At 39.0% G+C, this 18,847-nt stretch overlaps 2 protein-coding genes across 4 annotated transcripts in view; both read right to left on the minus strand.

Moving 5' to 3' along the window:
- The window catches only part of LOC113674735 (uncharacterized), a 19,603-nt gene extending 11,364 nt beyond the window's left edge, over nucleotides 1–8,239 (minus strand). Inside the window, exons 1-7 of one of the 3 annotated variants that reach the window (XM_089185481.1) lie at nucleotides 8,057–8,231; nucleotides 6,662–6,918; nucleotides 6,019–6,139; nucleotides 5,268–5,393; nucleotides 3,807–4,328; nucleotides 2,311–2,940; nucleotides 1,772–1,861 (exon numbers count right to left, since the gene is read on the minus strand). In XM_089185481.1, the coding sequence (XP_089041607.1) occupies nucleotides 2,630–2,940; nucleotides 3,807–4,328; nucleotides 5,268–5,393; nucleotides 6,019–6,139; nucleotides 6,662–6,918; nucleotides 8,057–8,120 (1,401 nt within the window). In that variant the 5' untranslated portion in view covers nucleotides 8,121–8,231 and the 3' untranslated portion in view covers nucleotides 1,772–1,861; nucleotides 2,311–2,629. Of the gene's footprint in view, nucleotides 1–1,495; nucleotides 2,941–3,806; nucleotides 4,329–5,267; nucleotides 5,394–6,018; nucleotides 6,140–6,661; nucleotides 6,919–8,056 lie in introns of all 3 variants that reach the window. The other 2 variants (XM_089185480.1, XM_089185479.1) reach the window with 2 other exon arrangements.
- A 2,284-nt stretch (nucleotides 8,240–10,523) lies between these two features.
- Nucleotides 10,524–18,828, minus strand: LOC149039393 (uncharacterized). The gene is made up of 5 exons (XM_089185482.1): nucleotides 18,739–18,828; nucleotides 16,965–17,276; nucleotides 16,075–16,224; nucleotides 11,610–12,128; nucleotides 10,524–11,429 (listed from the first exon to the last, which is right to left on the minus strand). The coding sequence occupies exons 1-5, from the start codon at nucleotides 18,800–18,802 to the stop codon at nucleotides 11,113–11,115; spliced, it is 1,362 nt and encodes a 453-aa protein (XP_089041608.1). The 5' UTR covers nucleotides 18,803–18,828; the 3' UTR covers nucleotides 10,524–11,112.
- Between the last annotated feature and the right edge of the window lie 19 nt (nucleotides 18,829–18,847).

Consider the following 18,847-nt stretch of genomic DNA (forward strand, 5'->3'; position numbering starts at 1 on the left):
GTCCCTTCACTCTCTGAGAACTGGCACTGTCGAGGTTCCTTGTAGAGTAAATCTTGAGCTGTGTATGCAAATGGACTGGGGCTTCTTTCTGGGGAAATCATAGAGGATGAACCTGCACAATGACTAGATCCTACAAATGGGCTGGGGCTTCTTCCTGGGAAAATGATAGAGGATGAACCTGCAGAATAACTAACTGCGGGCTGTCTTTGTGACATGAAGAGTTCCATTAACCTTAATTCATGCTCACGAGCTCGCTGATTTTCCTCTTTGAAAAAATGCATCAGCTGTGTTGTTGGGTCATTATTAACCACTTTTTCAAAAAGCTCCACAGCAGTGGACAAAGCGCTAGAAGAGTTCTGAGATTTGACTTTCTTTCTTCTACCCTTCCTTATAGGCACAAATTGTTTCTTGTCAGAGTCGTCACCTTGGTCAAGACCGTCACTTGATTGCTCATTAGTGGGGGTTCTGTTATCTGATGCTCTTTTCACTGGCTCCCCGTCCGACAACTGCAGTGATGAAGAAGACTCTACTGCCATGTCAGGGTTACATGAATCCCTTGTTTGGACCAGTGGAAATAGTTGATTAAACCAGGCTCCCAGATGCTTTTCATCTTGAACCCTTTTTACGCCCGTCGAGGTCTTGACAGTCAATGCAATTTTTTTGCACTCAGATATGCATTTCTTAAACTTGTTCCTGAGCTGATCTACGCTAAACGGGAAGCTACCATCTTCATATCTCTGGCCCAAATCTTTGAGCACATTAGCATATATTTCTGCGTTCTTCGAATTTTTCGTGTTCGTGAAAATCAACTTCTTCTTATAGTACTCGCTACTACATATCACATCTACTAAATCATTGATATGTCGCTCTTCCCATACGCTTCTCCGTCCCTTTCGCTTCTTTTTCCTCGAGCTGCACACCTCACTCTGTTCACTGACTCCTGTGTCAGATTCGTTTGAATCAGTCTCTTTGTCGTTATCTGGAGAATAGCTGTCGAATGATGCAGGTGAATATCTTTTTAAAAAAGTTCGGGAAACGTCGGCGGAGCTATTGTCACCTCGGATTCCTCTTCTCTCAAGCTTTCGGGCAAAACGGGTAGATTTTTGCGCCACGACGCCATTTGTCTTTTTTTTTTATTAGTGCGCATGCGTAATAGTATGCAAATAATGCAAAATCCGTTGAATTAATTTATGAATTGAGTTCGGCGCGACAGTAGCACAACGTTTGAAACCAAGTCGTGCTACTGCCGTGCGGCACGGCAAGGCCTGCCGCGCTAAGTAGTCGTGCCGAAGAGTTCTGAGATTTGTAGTCGTGGGCCGAGTATATAGGCCTGTAGTATATAGTATGTAGTATATAGGCCTGTAGTATATAGGCCGAACCTAATTCAGCCGTGCCGCGCTTAATGGTTTCAAACGGCGTGCTACTGCCGTGCTTAAATCGAAATTACTATTTCATTTGAGTTCGGCACGGCAGTAGCACGACGTTTGGAACAGGCCTTAATGTTGTTTATCGCTGACAAACAGAGTTGAAGGTTGAAACTATGCTGATCTGGGTAAAGGCCGCCATAAGTTTTTTCTGTATTTAGTGGCGATTAACATTTCCAAGATATTTGTGTTTTAGTTGTTATGAAACATTTATTAAAGTTATTTTTGTATTTAAATCATGTCGTCCTCTTCCACTTTAAGTGAAAGAGGACGATGGCCTGCTGTAAAGTTATTAGGCTAGATGTTGACAGAAATAAAGATAAGGTTTTGCGTCAACTTGCCATCACCTTGGTAAATATAACCGTTCTTGTCCTCTGCGTAATGAAGAAGGAACCAGATCCGAAGTGATTTGTTTTAAAAACTGCATAAATCAACATCTGGGAACACAACAGTAACAACGGCCACATCAAAAAGTTGATATCAATGCTCCCGGAGTTTTTTATTTAGCAGAATACCGCTTGAGGTGAAGCCGAACGCTTTTCAATTGACTACGAAGCGTAAAACCAAAACCAAAATATTTCTGTTGACACTAACCAAAAGACACCATACGTATCACAAATTTAAAAATCCTTTTGGAGGATAATTTGTCGCCGGTGCTAATGGAAGCAAAAGTGTAGTCTGTGTTATTCGACAAAATACAATCTGGGAAAATTCAGATGACTCAAAGTCCGGAAAAACAAAGATAAAGGGTCTAACTGGTCATATATTATGAAATTTGAAAATCGATTTCACAGTCAATTCAAAACCATTATTAAATATATATAATAAACTAAATACAAAAGAAAATAAATAATTGACTTTACAGTTTCTTTATAAAGACACTTACATACTAGTCCTAATTTCTTGCTTGAGTCTAACTGGTCATATATTATGAAAATTGAAAATTGATTTCACAGTCAGCTGAAAAACATTATGAAATATATGTAATAAACTAAATACAAAAGAAAATAAATAATTGACTTAACAGTTTCTTTATAAAGATACTTATATACTAGTCCTAATTTCCTGCTAAGGACTAAAAATCTTGAAAGCTGTACTGACACTATGTCAATTCATAATAAAAAGCGAAAGTTACTTGCGGCTAAAATGGTGCTCACCCACAATAATGTTCACTACATGTTAAGGAAAGTGCTGCTATGTCCATTTCACTGAAGAAACGTGATGGTCACTCTACCATGCTCATTGATATTGAAACAACATTCATTTTGCTGATTTGTTCCATTGTTAAAAGATCCACCTCCTCCCCCACAGGAGAACTGTTCATCAGCTGCACCATTTCCCCCAGAGTAACCTCCACCTCCTCCAGCTCCACGGTTGCCTCCACGAAAACCACCACCACCTCCGAACCCACCCCTAGCATGTCCACCCCGTCCTCCCTGAACATATCCTTTACCTCCTCGACCAGAACCGGTCGAAGCACCTTGTCCATTACCGTAAAAGCCGCCGCCACCACCACCTTCAGTAATGTAAAAAAATGATCAGTGTTCTCTTATGTAAAGCAATTTTTTAATCATTAACTGAAAAGCGATTAGACAATAATTCGCAATTTTTTTCCAACCAAGTATACTTCATAATTTAAAGTCGGAAGTTTACTTTGAAAACACTATTAGATGGTGATAGATGATGATAGATGAATGGTGCCAATTTCCTCACTTGCAGCCAAGGGCTGAATTGCGGAGGAACCAGAGAGGTGAGATCGGACGTCAGCATATTAAAGGCGCCTCTGGCAGCCGCTTCAGTCCATTGTGATCACACCTCACCCACCCAGACCTACGACGGCACAAATCGAGATAGACCACAACACCGGGCACTACGTGCCCTACTCTTTGCGAACAGTGCGTGCGTTCTTTTACGTCCCACAATTTATTTGTAATATAGAAGGGTTGTGAGACGGGACCTCCGGCTTTACGTCTTATCCGAGAGACGAAGCAAAGTGGGTAAAGCATCTTGCTTAAGGATACAGATATTAGATCTTGTCAATTATAAAAAGGGTTATGACGACAAGTCAACGTTAAAAATTCAGCGCTTTTCTTTTATCCAGCTATGCAATCAGCGCATGAGAAGCCTGGTTAGCTTCACAAAATCACAGTTCGATAGTGAACAGTTAATAATGTGCAGGAGGTTTGAAAACTGAACGAGCGAGATTCGTTTACACTGAAGATATTACTGGATGCCCCTCCAGAGATGTTATTAAGAAGAAAAGAAAAACTTCCAAGTTAGAATTAATTATTCCATTAATTAGGGTTCTGATTAATTTTAAAATTGTTTTACTGTCCTAATGAATTGTTCATATTGATGGGTTTGTCTAATTTCTCTGCATACCTGGAGATTGACCATTGGCATTTCCTCCATGTCCGTTGCTTCCTCCTGATCCCAATGGCGAGTTGCTCCCTGCGTTCCCTGTTGTGTTTATGGACGCATCACATCCTGGATGTTGTTCCGACATATTTTTAATTCCCCCTCCACCTCCAGCTATGATCAAGGGAATGTTGTTTCCTCTCACTACAAATGTACCTCCACCACCTCCCCCAGTGTTTTTGTTGACACCCCCTCTGATTCCTTTTTGACCAACGAGTATACTAATGATCTCATCTTTGGTCAACATAAAGTTTCCAATCATCCGCGCCCCTCTCCCTCCGTTGATGACACTGTTCTGGCCGTACCCCCCTGAGGCTCCTACTGCTTCTATTCTGTATTCCCCCGTGTGTGGCACATTCCACAGCTGAATACCGCTGGACACTGTAACTTGTCCGTTATGATCCTGACCTGTGTAGTGACTGCCAACTGAGTCTGGACCCTGAGAGTCGCTCTTACCAAGATTTGTAAACACAGCTGTATTAAATCCTGTGAAATGAACCGAATAATACTGAAAATTATCGCACGAGTATGAAAATGTCACCGTGTTCTTTAGTATTCTGAATATTGCCAACCACTATGCTTGAAAAAGTTTCTCTGCAAATTATGCGGGATTAGAAAAGGGAAAAAAAGGTATCAATGAAATTCTAGTAACAGAGTCAAAGAGACCTTCAAAATGTCTTGATTCCTGCAAGAATACTAAGGTTTTTATTTTTTCAGTTTCCACTAATGACTACATCACATACGAACCAGTGAAAGCTAAATTGTAAGAGTCAGAGGTGGACGAATAAGCCGTGATTGTGCTCGATTACCGTGCGGCGCGTTTTTCGAAATTTGGAAAGAATGGAAAACATAAAGAACGCTCTTTGGGGTTAAGGATGACCCTGTGTATCGGAAGCGATTCGAGAATACCCTCATTACGTAGAAAGGAATGAAAACGAAGCATCCCAACTAGTTGCTTGACACTTCAATCTCCCAAATCATTCTAAGCAGCATATGGCAGTCTGTGGCCTTATCTTACATCTAGGCGGTTCAGAAAGCTACAAAAGTCTAAAACAAAAATTTATCTTTCAATTCAGCGACATTATTAATCCCCACGGTATCAACGAATCGCTTTTCTTGTTGCTCTCTTAACCATGTTCTTACTGGTAGTGCAGCTAATTTTCTGCATATCAACACACACACACACACATACAACCCACAATTCCTCCATTCGCTATGACGAAGGGCTAACGCTCAAGAAACTCCTTTTAGTGATCAATTTATATCATCAAGTCAGTTGATAACTCAAATTTTCTTATTACACCCCCCCCCCCCTCCACCGACACAACACCACAAAAACCAAAAATTTGGATCTTACAAAGTAAATAGAAAAATAAATAAATAAATACTAAAAGCCAGACATGGGAAAGAATGACAAATACTTACTCTGAGTACAGTCTGTACCGTTTCCTTGAAATCCGTCTTTACAAGTACATTTGTAAGATCCCGGGGTGTTGTGACAGTCAGCATTCATATCACATTTGTGCGTTCCATTGGTACACTCGTCTATATCTAGGACAGCAAAGCGAGCGTGACTAAAATGTAGTTCATTTGATATCGCTCTGCTGCTCAAATATTTTGATATTTTGTGGTTGTGTTAAAAACGCACCACTTTGGCCGCTAGCGTAAGAAAGGTGGCCGTCATCAGAGTTAAATTAAGAGTGACAAACAAACTGGTCGTCCTAAAGGGCTAAGTCGTCGTTCGTGGAAGGTCGTTTTCACTCCATTTCACACTAGGAGTTGAAAAAAGATTATCAGTGAGTAGGGCAACCCTTTGACGGCCAAAATGTAAAAGTTAATGGTCTTAACAGATGATAAAACGATTCTCTGTTGATTAGTTCTATGAATTTGGTCTTACATCCAATTCTCTGCTTAATAATTTTCTAGATTCTCATTACCTTCCTATTTAAGTGTGTGTTATATTTGTAAAAGGAGTTTACCAAATGATCTCTGCCAGGAAATAAAGAGTTAAAATAGTAATATTTTCTTCCAACACTACCAAAGTAATTTAGGCAATTTATTAGAATCCTGAAATGCATCAGTTACTCTCAGCCTGAAGCAAACGTTTTTAGCGAAGGAAATTGGTCACGCATTTATCTTCTGTTCAACTTGAAAAAAACTGTAGCGGATTCCTTACCCTCATCACAGTTATGACCTTCAAATCCAGATCCAAGAGCACACAAACACTGATAATCTCTGTCTGTAAACCCAGCTTGACATGTTGCATTATTCTTGCAAGAATTTTTGGCGCAAGCATTCTTGAGAAGAAAGAGAACCGGTGTTTGTTAATATTCGTCTTTATCTTCTGCGAGTTAGCAGGGATATTGATGTCCTGCGCGTGCATTCGTGTTTGCGAGTTCTGAATGCTATGCAAGTTTGTCAAATCTACGTGTTTCCATCATATTCCTTGCGTGTACTTTTGTTACTCATCACGTGCATGGCTGTGTTCCACGCAAGCTTGTTGGTTATTCACGCAAATGTTCGCGTTGAACACAGGTCATGTTGTTCTCGTTCCATGTTCAGAGCGAGTGAAAAATCTGCGTTAATCTTCAAAATTTATCAAAATAGCTCTAGAGGAGGTCATTTTGAATTTTAATAAAATATATTCTTCTTCCAATTCTTTATTTCAACATTTTAATCATGCAATTATTATACCCTTAATTTGGGCGGTTGGAGGAAGAAATCAAAAGAGGAGTGGAGTAAGATCTCAAAGGATTCTTAGTCTTGTAACGAACTGAGCGGAGAATATCACGCTCTTGGCTTAGTAACTTCATTCTCACCTCAGCTTCGCGGTAAATACAACTTTCGTATTTAATCAGGTCTTCATCGTGTTCAATAGTCGCACTATTCAGATCACACTTGTGTTTTCCAGACGCCTGTTTTATCTTACAGAAGTTATAACTAACGCAGTTAGGTTCCAGGTAGCATTGTAACATGCAGAGACCCTCGTCGGCAACTTCAATAGTTCGAACCGTGTGATTCTCCAACCGGTAGTCAGATTTATGAAAATTGGTAAACTTTAAATTGCGGCAGTTACCTGGAGAGAAAAATCTATTAAGTTAGAAAGCTCTATGTAGTTCTTACTTTTTACCTCTAAATATAAAATGAAAATGAGTTTTGTATCCAGTGTCAACACTCACCAGGAGGCTACACGCAGAAAGTTAGCCTCGAGCATGCATATCATAAGGAGGTAATTGAGTATAACAGGTACGACAAATCTTAAAAGGTCAAATGTAGTCTCTGTCATTTTTTTCGTTCACTAGAAGAACTTAAAAGCAGTATTTGTTAACTAAAAGATTTATCATGTTGCCTATAGGACCGAAAGTCAACAATCTTCGTTTTGATGAACCAAGACTGAGAACAATTTATTGAACAAATTTTTCTATCGGAATCACCTGTTTGGTTAGAACATCGTTTCAGCGGTGGATCATTAATAACTTATGCCTTAGTTCGACCAACTCTCAAGAATACACAAATTTTAGTCCTCCGTGCAGATTTTGTGAACCAACCTTTAGATCAACTCAAGAGCCAAATTGTACAAAAAAGCCAGACCTGTTGGTTTTTTTTTTTTTAAATTTTCATGTAAATTTTGAGAAAACAGCATACTTTGTCTCGTTATGACGAATAACAAGATTTCATTACAAGAGTTGAAAAGTCTCAATGGTGTGTAAACTTTTCATTAAAACAAGTCGCGCCGATTTAGTAGACTCTCAACTTTAAATAAAAACGAGCATATGTCAGTAGTCAAACCCATCCATCGCGTATAATCGAACATGTCAAAAAATTCGCACACGTTCACCGACTTCTCGGTAGAGAAAGTGACTGTATTTTTGTATTTCTGAAGTAAACTTTCGCTTTTACTTACTCCAAAAAAACGTTTCATAAAATTTGATTCGTTTGTAAACTTGTTCTATCCAAAATCTGTGTTACTAAATAACTCCAAAAATGTACAAACTTCTTTCTAAATACGTAGGTTATCGTATGCTAATCCAGGCAACTATGTATTTAAATGAAATAATATGCTATATTCAATTCCAGAGGAAGCTGAGAAACTTGTGCGAATATTTTAAGTCTTGGTTATGTCAATAAAGATGACCAAAAAGTAATGTATCGCCTTGGTAAACTTTGAAATATTACTCAGACATAACTAGGATATAACTGTAGGAAAATCTCACCTCGTCCTTCTGGTATTAGGGAAAACAAAACGGCGAGAATAAAGTAGTTGAATACAGTTAACATGTTGTTCGAAAAAAAACAGCCGTTATAATCCCAGCGAATAGCCACTGTAAGTTTCACACTTTTAAGGGCAAAATCAGGCAACAAAGAGAGCTGAATTTTAATCTGCGTTCAATTGGGGCACCTTCTTTGTTTATTTATGTGGTTGTCAGTAGTTGTCATAGCTGAATTAATTAGTTCCTTCTGGGGTCTTGTGGGTTGGTGAAACTTGATTATACTTAATGCGTATTAATGGCGTTCTGTCTGAATAAATCAGGAAGTTAATTGCCCTTTACCGTAAACTGCTGCTTATAAGCCCTGAGGCTTGTACAACTTCGTAAGGGGTTTTAGAAGCCGGGGTTTAGAGACGGAGGGGCTTATGTCCGAGGGGGCCTGTAACCGGAATAGGAAAACCGCATGGAAATGATCAATACAAGCGCTGATTAAAATAGGTTTTGCAGTGGCTGGTTTTTTAAAAACAAAGCTTCAAAACGCATTCATTTCAATACATTTGGAACAGAAATTTAAAGAAATGACAAGGACGTATTCAAACCAGTCACACTTTAATCCCCCTAATCATTCTAAGCAGCATATGGCAGTTTGGAGCCTTTCCCTACATCTAGGCGAGCGCCTTTCATTCAACTAATTTATTCTTGTCTTCTTGTCACCATATTCCCACCAATAGCGTAGCTCAATTTTCTGCATATAAAAACACACAACCAACAGTTCATCCACTCGCTCTGACGAAGGATTAACGCTCGAAACGTCAGCTTTTTAACTTTTTACGGTGGCCAATTCACGTTATCAACTCGGTTGATAATACCAAATTACCCTGTTATAATCTCCCACCGACGCAACACCAGTTTCTTTGGAAACTAACCCATTTATTTATCTGAAGAATTATGCGTTATTAGAAATTGAATTTTGATTTTATCGGATGAAGAGCCCCGTCCAGGCTTCACTTCACGTCATATTTCACTACTTGTGAAATTTTCATGGTAAAGCATTCATCGTTTCTGCTGCATGGAAGTTGTCACCATATCGCAACTGTCTCGATTCAATTGTTTTCATTTTGTGCCAGTGAATAATTAGCCGTATCTACAAGGATGAGTTCAGTAAAAGAGACACTTATAATGAGCGACTAATGTCTTATGAGGAGTGCGCGTAAATTATTCAGTTAATATCTTCCGATTGCTCAATCAGAAGTCCAACCAGAAACAGCGTTGGAAATCTTCAAACAATTCGCATCGCTTTTTATAGCCGTCTTTAGGAATGTCCTTCTATTCAAAGCTGTCGCAGAAAATAATTTGTAGTTCACTGTTTTTCCACCCAAATATTCATGCATCATACAATTTTCGATTACCCTGCAAAGACCTTCAGTTTTGCGAAAAAGACAACAAAGACAAGTAAAATGATAAGTAAAGTTGGGGGATTCACGAACTTTTTTCCTGTAAGATACATGGATACTTTTTCGTTCTTTCGCAAATTTACCTTACTCTCAGTTGATGTGACTTAATAATTTAGGTTTAACTAGCAAACACGAATGAAATACTGACAGCCAGATATCAGTTTATTGAGTTTCACCAGAAACTAGGAACTTTAAGTCAATCAACTAGCAAACAATGTCCTCAATAAACTTTATTATTAATTAAGTTTTGTTATTAAGCCGAACCGTTATTTCCAACTACGTGAAAATTACAGCGCTTTACTCCACTTTTAGTGAAAGAGCACAAGAGCCTCCTGAGAAGATATTCCAGATGTTAGCATAAAACAAAAATATTACAGGTAAATAAAGTTTTGAGTAACCTTGAATGCGCCATCGCCCAAAGTCAGTGTCATGCGCAACAAAATTTAAAAGGTCAACGGGAAAAAAAAAGTTGAAGAAGCAGAGTCACACGGGCTGTATCATCAGTGAAAATCGATTTTGGTTATGAGCTGATCCAGAAAAAAAAAATGATTGACTGCATAATGGACCTTTACATTGTTAATTATGTTTTCATCGAAATTAGATACATAAGGATATAAAGGGCTGACTTCACAACTGTTTCTCTACAAAATTATTACTTAGTCTCTATTACCCATATGTTATTAATTGACTAATTATCACAAACTTCCCACCATGCCCGCTATTTAAAATCTAAACAATTCTGGCATTTGTATCTTCTTTATTCTATAAACGGAAGTAATTTGTGGCTAACATTCTCCTCACCTTGGCAATTATAAACTATCATCTTGCCTCACCCCAATATTGTATGCTTTTAACGTGCAAGAATTTGTGTGAATAAAGAGCTGGGATAATTTGTTGTTCACTGTTTTCTCTCACCTAAATATTCGTGCATGATACAACTAAGAACGTACAAGCCATGTTTAATTAAACCTCTGGGAGTGAAACTCTGGGAGTGAACCTCTGGGAGTGAACCTCTGGGAGTGAACCTCAAGGAGTGAACCTCTGGGAGTGAACCTCTGGGAGTGAACCTCTGGGAGTGAACCTCTGGGAGTGAACCTCTGGGAGTGAACCTCTGGGAGTGAACCTCCTCTAATCTCTACATGTAGATTTTGAGAAGCCACTATTTCTTGAAGTGCAACGTGCTCTTACGTTGATCTCAAATTGTTTACAATCAGATAAGCAACTTTGTCCATAGCCAAAAAATTTATAATTCGTCTCAAGCCCTAAACTTTGCCTAAAATTGAGTCCACTGAACTTAAGTGATGAATACAGAACTGTATGAACAGTCCAAAACATCTGATTTATTGCTCCGAAAAGAGCTAGAAAAAGAACAAAAATTACAGCTTTTGCTGTCGACAAATTTAAAAAGTCAGTAAAAACTCACGAACACACCTATTCTAGCAAATTCTGTTCGTGAATTTTAATTCTACCCTCAACCTAAACACGGCTTAATAACAAAATCTAAATAAGGACCTAAAAAAGTTAAACTATTGAGTTTAAAAACAAACATCAATTAGTGCTTCAAAACAGAATTACCACTACAAGCTAAGCAAAGTGCTGCCATGCATTTCAGTGAAGAAATGTTATGATCACTCTACCATGTCCAGCAGTATTATAACAACATTCATTTTGCTGATTTGTTCCGTTGTTGAAAGAACCTCCCCCTCCCCCACAGGAAATATTTCTATTCGCACCTCCACTTCCCCCAGAATACCCTCCCCCTCCCCCAGGTAACTCATGGAATTCACGATATCCACCCCCACCTCCGAACCCACCCTTAGCAACTCCCCCCTCTCCCCCGGTTAGAAATCCTTTACCTCCCTTTCCCCCTCCACCAGAAATCTCTGAGTCTTCTCCATTACTGTAAAAGCCGCCACCACCACCACCTAAAATCAAGAGATTTACAATTGACCTTAGCAACTCAACAGATCATGGCTTTTAGTAATTCTGAAAAAAATCCAAATTTGAGCGACCAGTACCACCTCTTTGTTCGAAATACTGATGGATGGCAGTAGAATACAAAAAAATATAATTCAATATTTATAAATAGGAAATTCTTCACCTACCAGAGTGCGGTTTATCAGTTTGTCCTCCATTTCCGTTACTTCCTCCAGACAGGGGTGGCGAGTTATACCCTGCATTTCCTGTTGTGTTTATGGACGCATCACATCCTGAATGTTGTTCTGTCATTTTAGCAACTCCTCCTCCACCTCCGGCTATGATCAAAGGCTTGTTGTCTCCTCTTACTACAAATGTACCTCCTCCGCCTGAGCCAGTTTCTTTGTTATAATACTCTTTTTCCCCTCTTTGGCCAACAAGTATACGAATGATCTCATCTTTGGTCAACATAAAGTTTCCAATCATCCGCGCCCCTCTCCCTCCATTGATGACACTGTCCTCACTGTACCCCCCTGAGGCTCCTATTGTTTCTATTCTGTATTCACCAGTGTGCGGCACAGTCCACAGTTGAATACCGCCGGACACTGTAACTTGTCCGTCATGATCCTGACCCGTGTAGTGACTGCCAACTGAGTCTGGACCCTTTCTTCCACTCTTACCAAGATTTGTAAAAACAGCTGTAAATCCTTCGTAAAACACATGCAATAAAAATAAAAGTTATGACGCTAATAAGAAATTGTTAGTTACTTTGGGCTTTGCCAATTCTGTAAAAACCCGCTTAAAAGAAAACGTGTTTTGCGGGTTCAGGCTGATTTTGTTCTTATATATCGGGTGTTTCTGCAAAACCAGCTTGAAAATGTTCTTAAGGTGTTCTTAAAATTGTTTCTAAAAATTAAATACCGCATAGACTACCAACAGATGAAATCAATGTGCAAGCACAACATTTTAATTAATTCATAGATGGAAATAACCTTAACTGCATTATAATCAAGGCAATAATATTATATTAGGGGAGGGGAAGCAGTTCTGGTGATAAAAAACTCGAAACTCAGCAAAAATCAAGCAAATTCAAAATGCACCAGCCCCCCTCCCTTCCCCTTCCCTCCTTCCATGTAACTATTGACTGGTCCCCAATCCTACAAGCAAACTGAGAGAGCAAAATGTCAGCATCCAGTTTCTTAAATTTCCAGTCCAATTATCAGATCCATTAAAATCTGATATCTTTCGAAACCTTGGGGGTTTGAGCCATTTTCTCAAACACTTTCTTGAGAAAAGGTCTCATCGTTACTTAACTCACTCCACGCTCCCCCAGTCCATTGGGTTATTAAGATCCTTTGCTGAAAGTCTATCCTGCCATTTATCGAGATTTTTCTCCTCTTCCAGCCATGTTTCCATTGTTGCACCAATTTTACCTTTCATCAACCGACCACGTCCTGCATCAATGGGTTGGATTTTGTCGGTGTGGTTTTCAGGCAGCATGTAAACTGTAGTGTTGATCTGATTTCATGTTTTCATGTTGATTTTTTTGGAAGCCGACATTGTCTGCAAATAGAATTTATTTCTTCTTTGTCATTCCCAATTCCTGGAATAAGTGTACCCTGGACCCACTGTAAGTTAATTTCTTCATCCTTCCAAACATCTTGCTGGAAATACACATCAACCTTCTTGTCATACTTTTCTTTCTCCTCAGTTGCCACACGCCCTTTTCCTCTGAAGATAAGAGCTGGCTTCACGTTTTGTTCCCCGTCAGCCCCAATACAAAGTTGTAGAGTAGCCTGTCGTTTATCTAAACCAGAAGATGGTTGTGACACGCACACTTCCTTAGCACCCAATGTGTCGCAGGTTTTATCTTGCTCATTTACAAATGGGACAGGAACCTACCTGGTCGATATTGTATGTATTTTTAGGTATCCATCTTCCATACTTTGGGTCAACTGTATAGGACTTGTTGCTTCTCCTTTGTGTTTTCAAGGCTTTCCTCAAATCCCTGTGGAATTTCTGGATCGTATCCCGGCCATCATCTGTCCAGACTTTTTTTCTTGTTGGTCCTTCTCCTCAGTATTATGGTGTGTCTTTTCTTGAATCTTTGGAACCACTTGCTGCTTTCTTTAAATTTTGCAGCTTCTTCTTGCGCCATAGAATGCTTCGATTTTAGATTTCATTTCTTTTTAACTAAAGTTTGGACACTTTGCTTCCTGCTGGCTGACTCGGCAGGTAAAGGATTGGAAGCCAGAGGATATTTATCAGTGCGTCTGGATCTGTTCCCAGTGATCCTCCTCCTTTGTCTCTTATTCGTCATGGTCAGAGTCAGTTCTGCAAGAGTCAGAGTCAGTTCTGCAAGAATTTTGCTTCTGTTTTTTTCCCACTTAGGCACCAGCGATCTGTTGACTCCTTGTTGCTTTGCAACTGTTTTTTATTTATTAGTTGATGATTTCAGTGAATCCAAAAGATCCAGTGTTTCCTTTATGAAATCGACAGTGTAGGACTTTCGACTTCCCCTTCGATTATTGCTACGCCTTTGAATTGGACCTTGGGCAACACCGGCCGATTCACGCGGCACATCCTCAAGCTGTTGACTCTCAGCCATTCTCTGCATGTTTGTTTCACCTGAGTGGTTGTTTATGTTTACAAAAATAGTCAATGTATCTCTAGATGCTGAGCTGATGCTGTTCGAGTTCTGTGTGGCAGAGGCCGGGTGCTTGAATTGTACGCAGCTGTCCAGATTTTGTTAAACTTTGAACCATCTGTCGCAGTGTTTGCATTTAACTTTGGCGCTGCTCAGTTTAACTGTCTTTTCCAATTTCGACGTAATGACGTACACTCTGCCATCCTTCAACTCTACCGATTTTCGTAAACCAAAATCGAATAAAGTAGGATTCATCCTCCACAATTCATCAAAATTGAGGAACACAAAAGTCAATGCAGTAATGTATCCCATACCACCTTGTGCGTCTATTGTCCTAGAGACAATAACTGTTTTGCTGTACAACCGTTTTCTTGAAAATTAGGGAAAGTAAAGCTTCCATCTTGAATACCTCTTTAGGAAAGTCAGCTTTCTGCACAAATCAAACTATAAAATGGCAGATGGATACGAATTCTATGTTCAGGCAAGCGTGCGTGGGTACCATGCTTATCTTGTGGATGCAACGGTGTATACTGAGGAAGTTATGGACGGCGAGTAGGTAGACTGTTTCTTTAAACAGTCTTTCTCGATTGATTTGGAACCTGCCTTCAGTTGTGACGAAACCCTCCTTAGTTGTCGCCAAACACTGCTAAGTTGTCGTTCCACTCTTCTTAGTCGTCGCCAGACTCTCATTATTTGTCAGAAAACCCTCCTTAATTGTCGCCAAACTCTGCTCAGTTGTTACCGAACCCTTCTTACCTGTCGCCAAACCCTTATTCGTCGCCAAACCCTCCTTAGTTGTCGCAATTATTTGTCTCATTTCCTAGTTATCGCCAAACCCTTCTTACCTTTCGCCAAACTCTCCTCAGTCATTGCGAAACCCTCCTTAGTTGTCGCAATCAGCTGTCACAAAACCACTTCTTAGATGTCACAAAACACTCTTAGTTAATGCCAAACTCTTTTAAGTTGTCGAAAAATACATCTAAGTTGTCACAAAACATTTCTTAGTTGTTGCCAAACTCTTTTTAGTTGTCGAAAAATACATCTAAGTTGTCGCAAAACACTTCTTAGTTGTCGCGAAACACTTCTTAGTTGTCGCAAAACACTTCTTAGTTGTCACAAAACACTTCTTAGTTGTCACAAAACACTTCTTAGTTGTCGCAAAACACTTCTTAGTTGTCACAAAACACTTCTTAGTTGTCACAAAACACTTCTTAGTTGTCGCAAAACACTTCTTAGTTGTCACAAAACACTTCTTAGTTGTCACAAAACACTTCTTAGTAGTCACAAAACACTTCTTAGTTGTCGCAAAACACTTCTTAGTTGTCGTAAAACACTTCTTAGTAGTCACAAAACACTTCTTAGTTGTCACAAAACATTTCTTAGTTGTCGCAAAACACTTCTTAGTTGTCGCAAAACACTTCTTAGTTGTCGCAAAACATTTCATAGTTTTTGCCAAACTCATTACACTCCCTCTTTTCCCTCCCATCCCCCAATCGAATAAATGCATATCATTTCGATAAGTCATTTGACTACTCTCTCAGTAAGCCGAAAAGATAAGCTATCAAGATATTCGCATGAACATCGCCTAAATTAATGGCAATGTACCTGAACACGAGCGTCCATCGCCAAGGTATCCCTCCTTACATGTACAGTAATGAACCCACCCCGATTAATTTAGCAGAAAAATAGTCTTGCATAACATGCAGAAGAAGATTCAATTGTCTCTGAACAAATAATACAATTGCTTTATAACTAAAATATTGAAGTAAGAATCTTGGTCAAAGTTTTATCAAAGTGTATTTTGGTTTAGGCGTGTCCCTATGTGTGTATTTTTGCCCTATTTGGCTTTTTTATGAAAAAAATTGAATATATAAATCCGAAACTATGCAATGGTATGGTTTCAGGACTGTAGTAATTACTAATATCTTAAAGAAACAGGGACGCAATTGAAATAATCTACAGTTCAAACAGAAAGTGAAACTAACAGTGACGTAATGATGATTTACCTTCCAAATTCATATCACAGTAAACCAAAACTGCCTTCCCTGTGCCAGATGGATCCAGCCAGTATTTGTTGCTTGCAGTGTTTTTTCCTTCGCTTGCTTTTATTTCTCGGCATGAACGTGCTGGTAACTCCGGTATCGAACCCAAGGGAGCTGACATGGGTAGTAGAGATGTTGAAAATAAAGTATATGTAAGTGCACAAGTCGAAAGCCGAGAGTGAAAAACACAAGAGAATTAGAAGGAGGATCTAATTTCATTCACTCAATTCTCGCCTTTGAATGTGTTAAATTAAACGCTCTGTCAAGCACCCTTCTCTTGGGAAGTGGGCCCCCTCACTTTTAAACCCTTCCTTTAGAGCCACCAGCTTTTTTATCTCCTTACCCTAAGCTTTTGTATCATTTTAAAGAATAAATACGTAAATAATTTGTTGTCACCATTTCACACATGCATCACACAAGCTGTTCTGTAAGAAGTTAACTAAAAGTTAAACTGAATAAAGGGGGTAAGTTTCTAAAGAAACTGTGGTGCTGCATCGGTGGGAGAGTATAACAAGGTAATTTGGTGATATCAACTGACTTGATAACGTAAGTTAACCACTGTTCAGAGTTTCAAAACAGATGTTTCGAGCGTTAGCCCTTCGTCAGAGGGAATGGAGGAATTGTGGGTTCTGTGTCTGTCGGCAGAACTTGGAGCTACGCTTTTGGTGGGAAACTACAAAGCAACTACAAAGAAAAGGGATAGAACTAATAACGTTCATTATTAGAATTGAGAAATGGTAGAAAAATCAATACCGATGAGCGTGGGAGATCAGAAAACGTGGACTGTGAGCAAAGTCGAGCGTATGACCAAAATATTGATAATTATCATCCAACATTATTAGTAGAATAGTTACCTCTTCCGTTCAAACGGCGAATATAAAACCACGCTGGATCCGAGCGGAAATTCTCGGGTCTTGCGTCCTTTGTGCGGTTGTTTAATTCACAGATCTGTTCTTTTCTGTTGAAATTATAGCTCTGGCAGGTGATTTCTCTTTCACATAAGATATCACAGATATGAGGAGCTGCTACTGTCATCCTCTTGAAAACGAAACCTTTGAGAGCCATGCCACGAATGTTAATTTCTATCCTGCATTGATCCTCAGCGGTTACAAGGTTGGTGACCGAAACACAGGCAAGAAAATATTGAAATATCCACAGCATTTTTCCTGAAAAACGAAATTCATAGACATCAGTGAGTAAACTTTTTTTTCTCAAGGCTGACTAAGAACATTGGATAATTAGAACAACAGGACCTCCAACCACCCCGCTCTTCTGTTATTCCCTTTTTTAAAGACTTATCGCAAGATAAAAACATTTAGCCTTCAAAATAAATTATTGAGAAAATGACTGGAGGAGAAAATTCTTCCATTTTACGGGTGGTTCTGGAAATGGGGTGCAGGGAAAATGAGAGCTGAAAGTAATGTAAATGGACTTGAAAGTTTTGGGAAATTATGAGCTTTTCAAGGTCTGGGCAATTTTGATTGAATGAGCGGACGAGAAATTGATCGAGTAGAGATACCGCCGACAATTCACTTTTCCCGGTGTAGAGGCGGTCATTCGTCTAATTTGTTTCGGCTTCGGTGTAATATCTTCATGACTACACACTCGTACTGGATCGTACACTATAAAGGCTGAAAGTATACTTTTGAACCTAAAATATCCTAAGGAACTCAATGACTCGATCATTGCCATCAGTCTCCGTTACGATTACATGAGACTGAGTGAAGTTTGTTGAACAAATTTTTCTGTTGAAATCACCTGTTTTGGTTGGGTGAAGTGAAATTGTTCCGCATGCTAATTCTAAACTTCCTTTTTCTTTCGATCGGTAATAACTTTCTTTCTGCGGTGGATCGGTAATAACTTTTTCCTTTCATCTGCCCACTCATTCAAGTACATGAATCCCTCGATTTACGTTTAATGAAAAACGGAACCAGCCTTTACATCAACTTTGAAGCCGAACTGTGCCAAACAGAGTACAGCGCGAAAATTAAGGCACTCATTTTTTTCAAGATCTGCCAGTAGATATTTTATCCATTGTGTACCCTCAAAAAGTAAAAAATTAAACGTGGTTCACGGACAACATTGTAGAGACAGTGACTGTTTATTCAAAGTAAACCTTCCCTTTTGGCTCAGCCCAGAAACCATGTTCCCTAAAATTTTACATATTTGAATTTTGTCATTTTCAAAAAATATTGCAAAATAAAATAAAAACCTCCTTTGAAATATGTGGTTGTCTCATGCCACTCCAGGTATGTAGATGAATGAAATAATTATTGTATTAAGTGCTAATAGGAGATGCTTATGTGAATATTTCAAGACTTAGTTATGTAGATAAAGATAATAAAAAAGTTATATGATGATTAAGAAAACTTTTAAATAGTTCCTAGACAACAAATAATACCCCATTCACAACATCAGCCGGGTTAAATTAAAACAGAGATGTGAATAACTGAATTTTCCATAGGTTTCAAGTAATCGCTAATTTTTATTTTCATTCTGCTAAATTTGGAGTTGAAAAACATTGGTTTAAGCAGCTGCTAAGGAGAAGACGATTTTCAACCATGTTTAACAAAACAGCTTTAAAACAAGTTTAAGCATTGGTGTGAATTGGGTATAGGAAAATCCTACCTCGTCCTTCTGGTATTAAGGAAGCCAAAACGGTGAGAACGAAACAGTAGAATACAGACAGCATGGAATTCCAGCGAACAGCTACAATAAGTTTTTCCTCCTTAAAGGA

The sequence above is a fragment of the Pocillopora damicornis genome, chromosome 10 (assembly GCF_964200805.1).
Source record: "Pocillopora damicornis chromosome 10, jaPocDami1.2, whole genome shotgun sequence".
NCBI lineage: Eukaryota > Metazoa > Cnidaria > Anthozoa > Scleractinia > Pocilloporidae > Pocillopora > Pocillopora damicornis.

Bases quoted from the DNA above. Each gene is read 5' to 3' on its own strand.
- LOC149039393 (XM_089185482.1), bottom strand. From the start codon at position 18,802: ATGCTGTCTGTATTCTACTGTTTCGTTCTCACCGTTTTGGCTTCCTTA. The intron at 17,277-18,738 runs GTAGGATTTTCC...TTCGTTTTTCAG, and splicing joins CTTAATACCAGAAGGACGAG to GAAAAATGCTGTGGATATTT. The intron at 12,129-16,074 runs GTAAATCATCAT...TGTTTTACGAAG, and splicing joins CTGTGATATGAATTTGGAAG to GATTTACAGCTGTTTTTACA.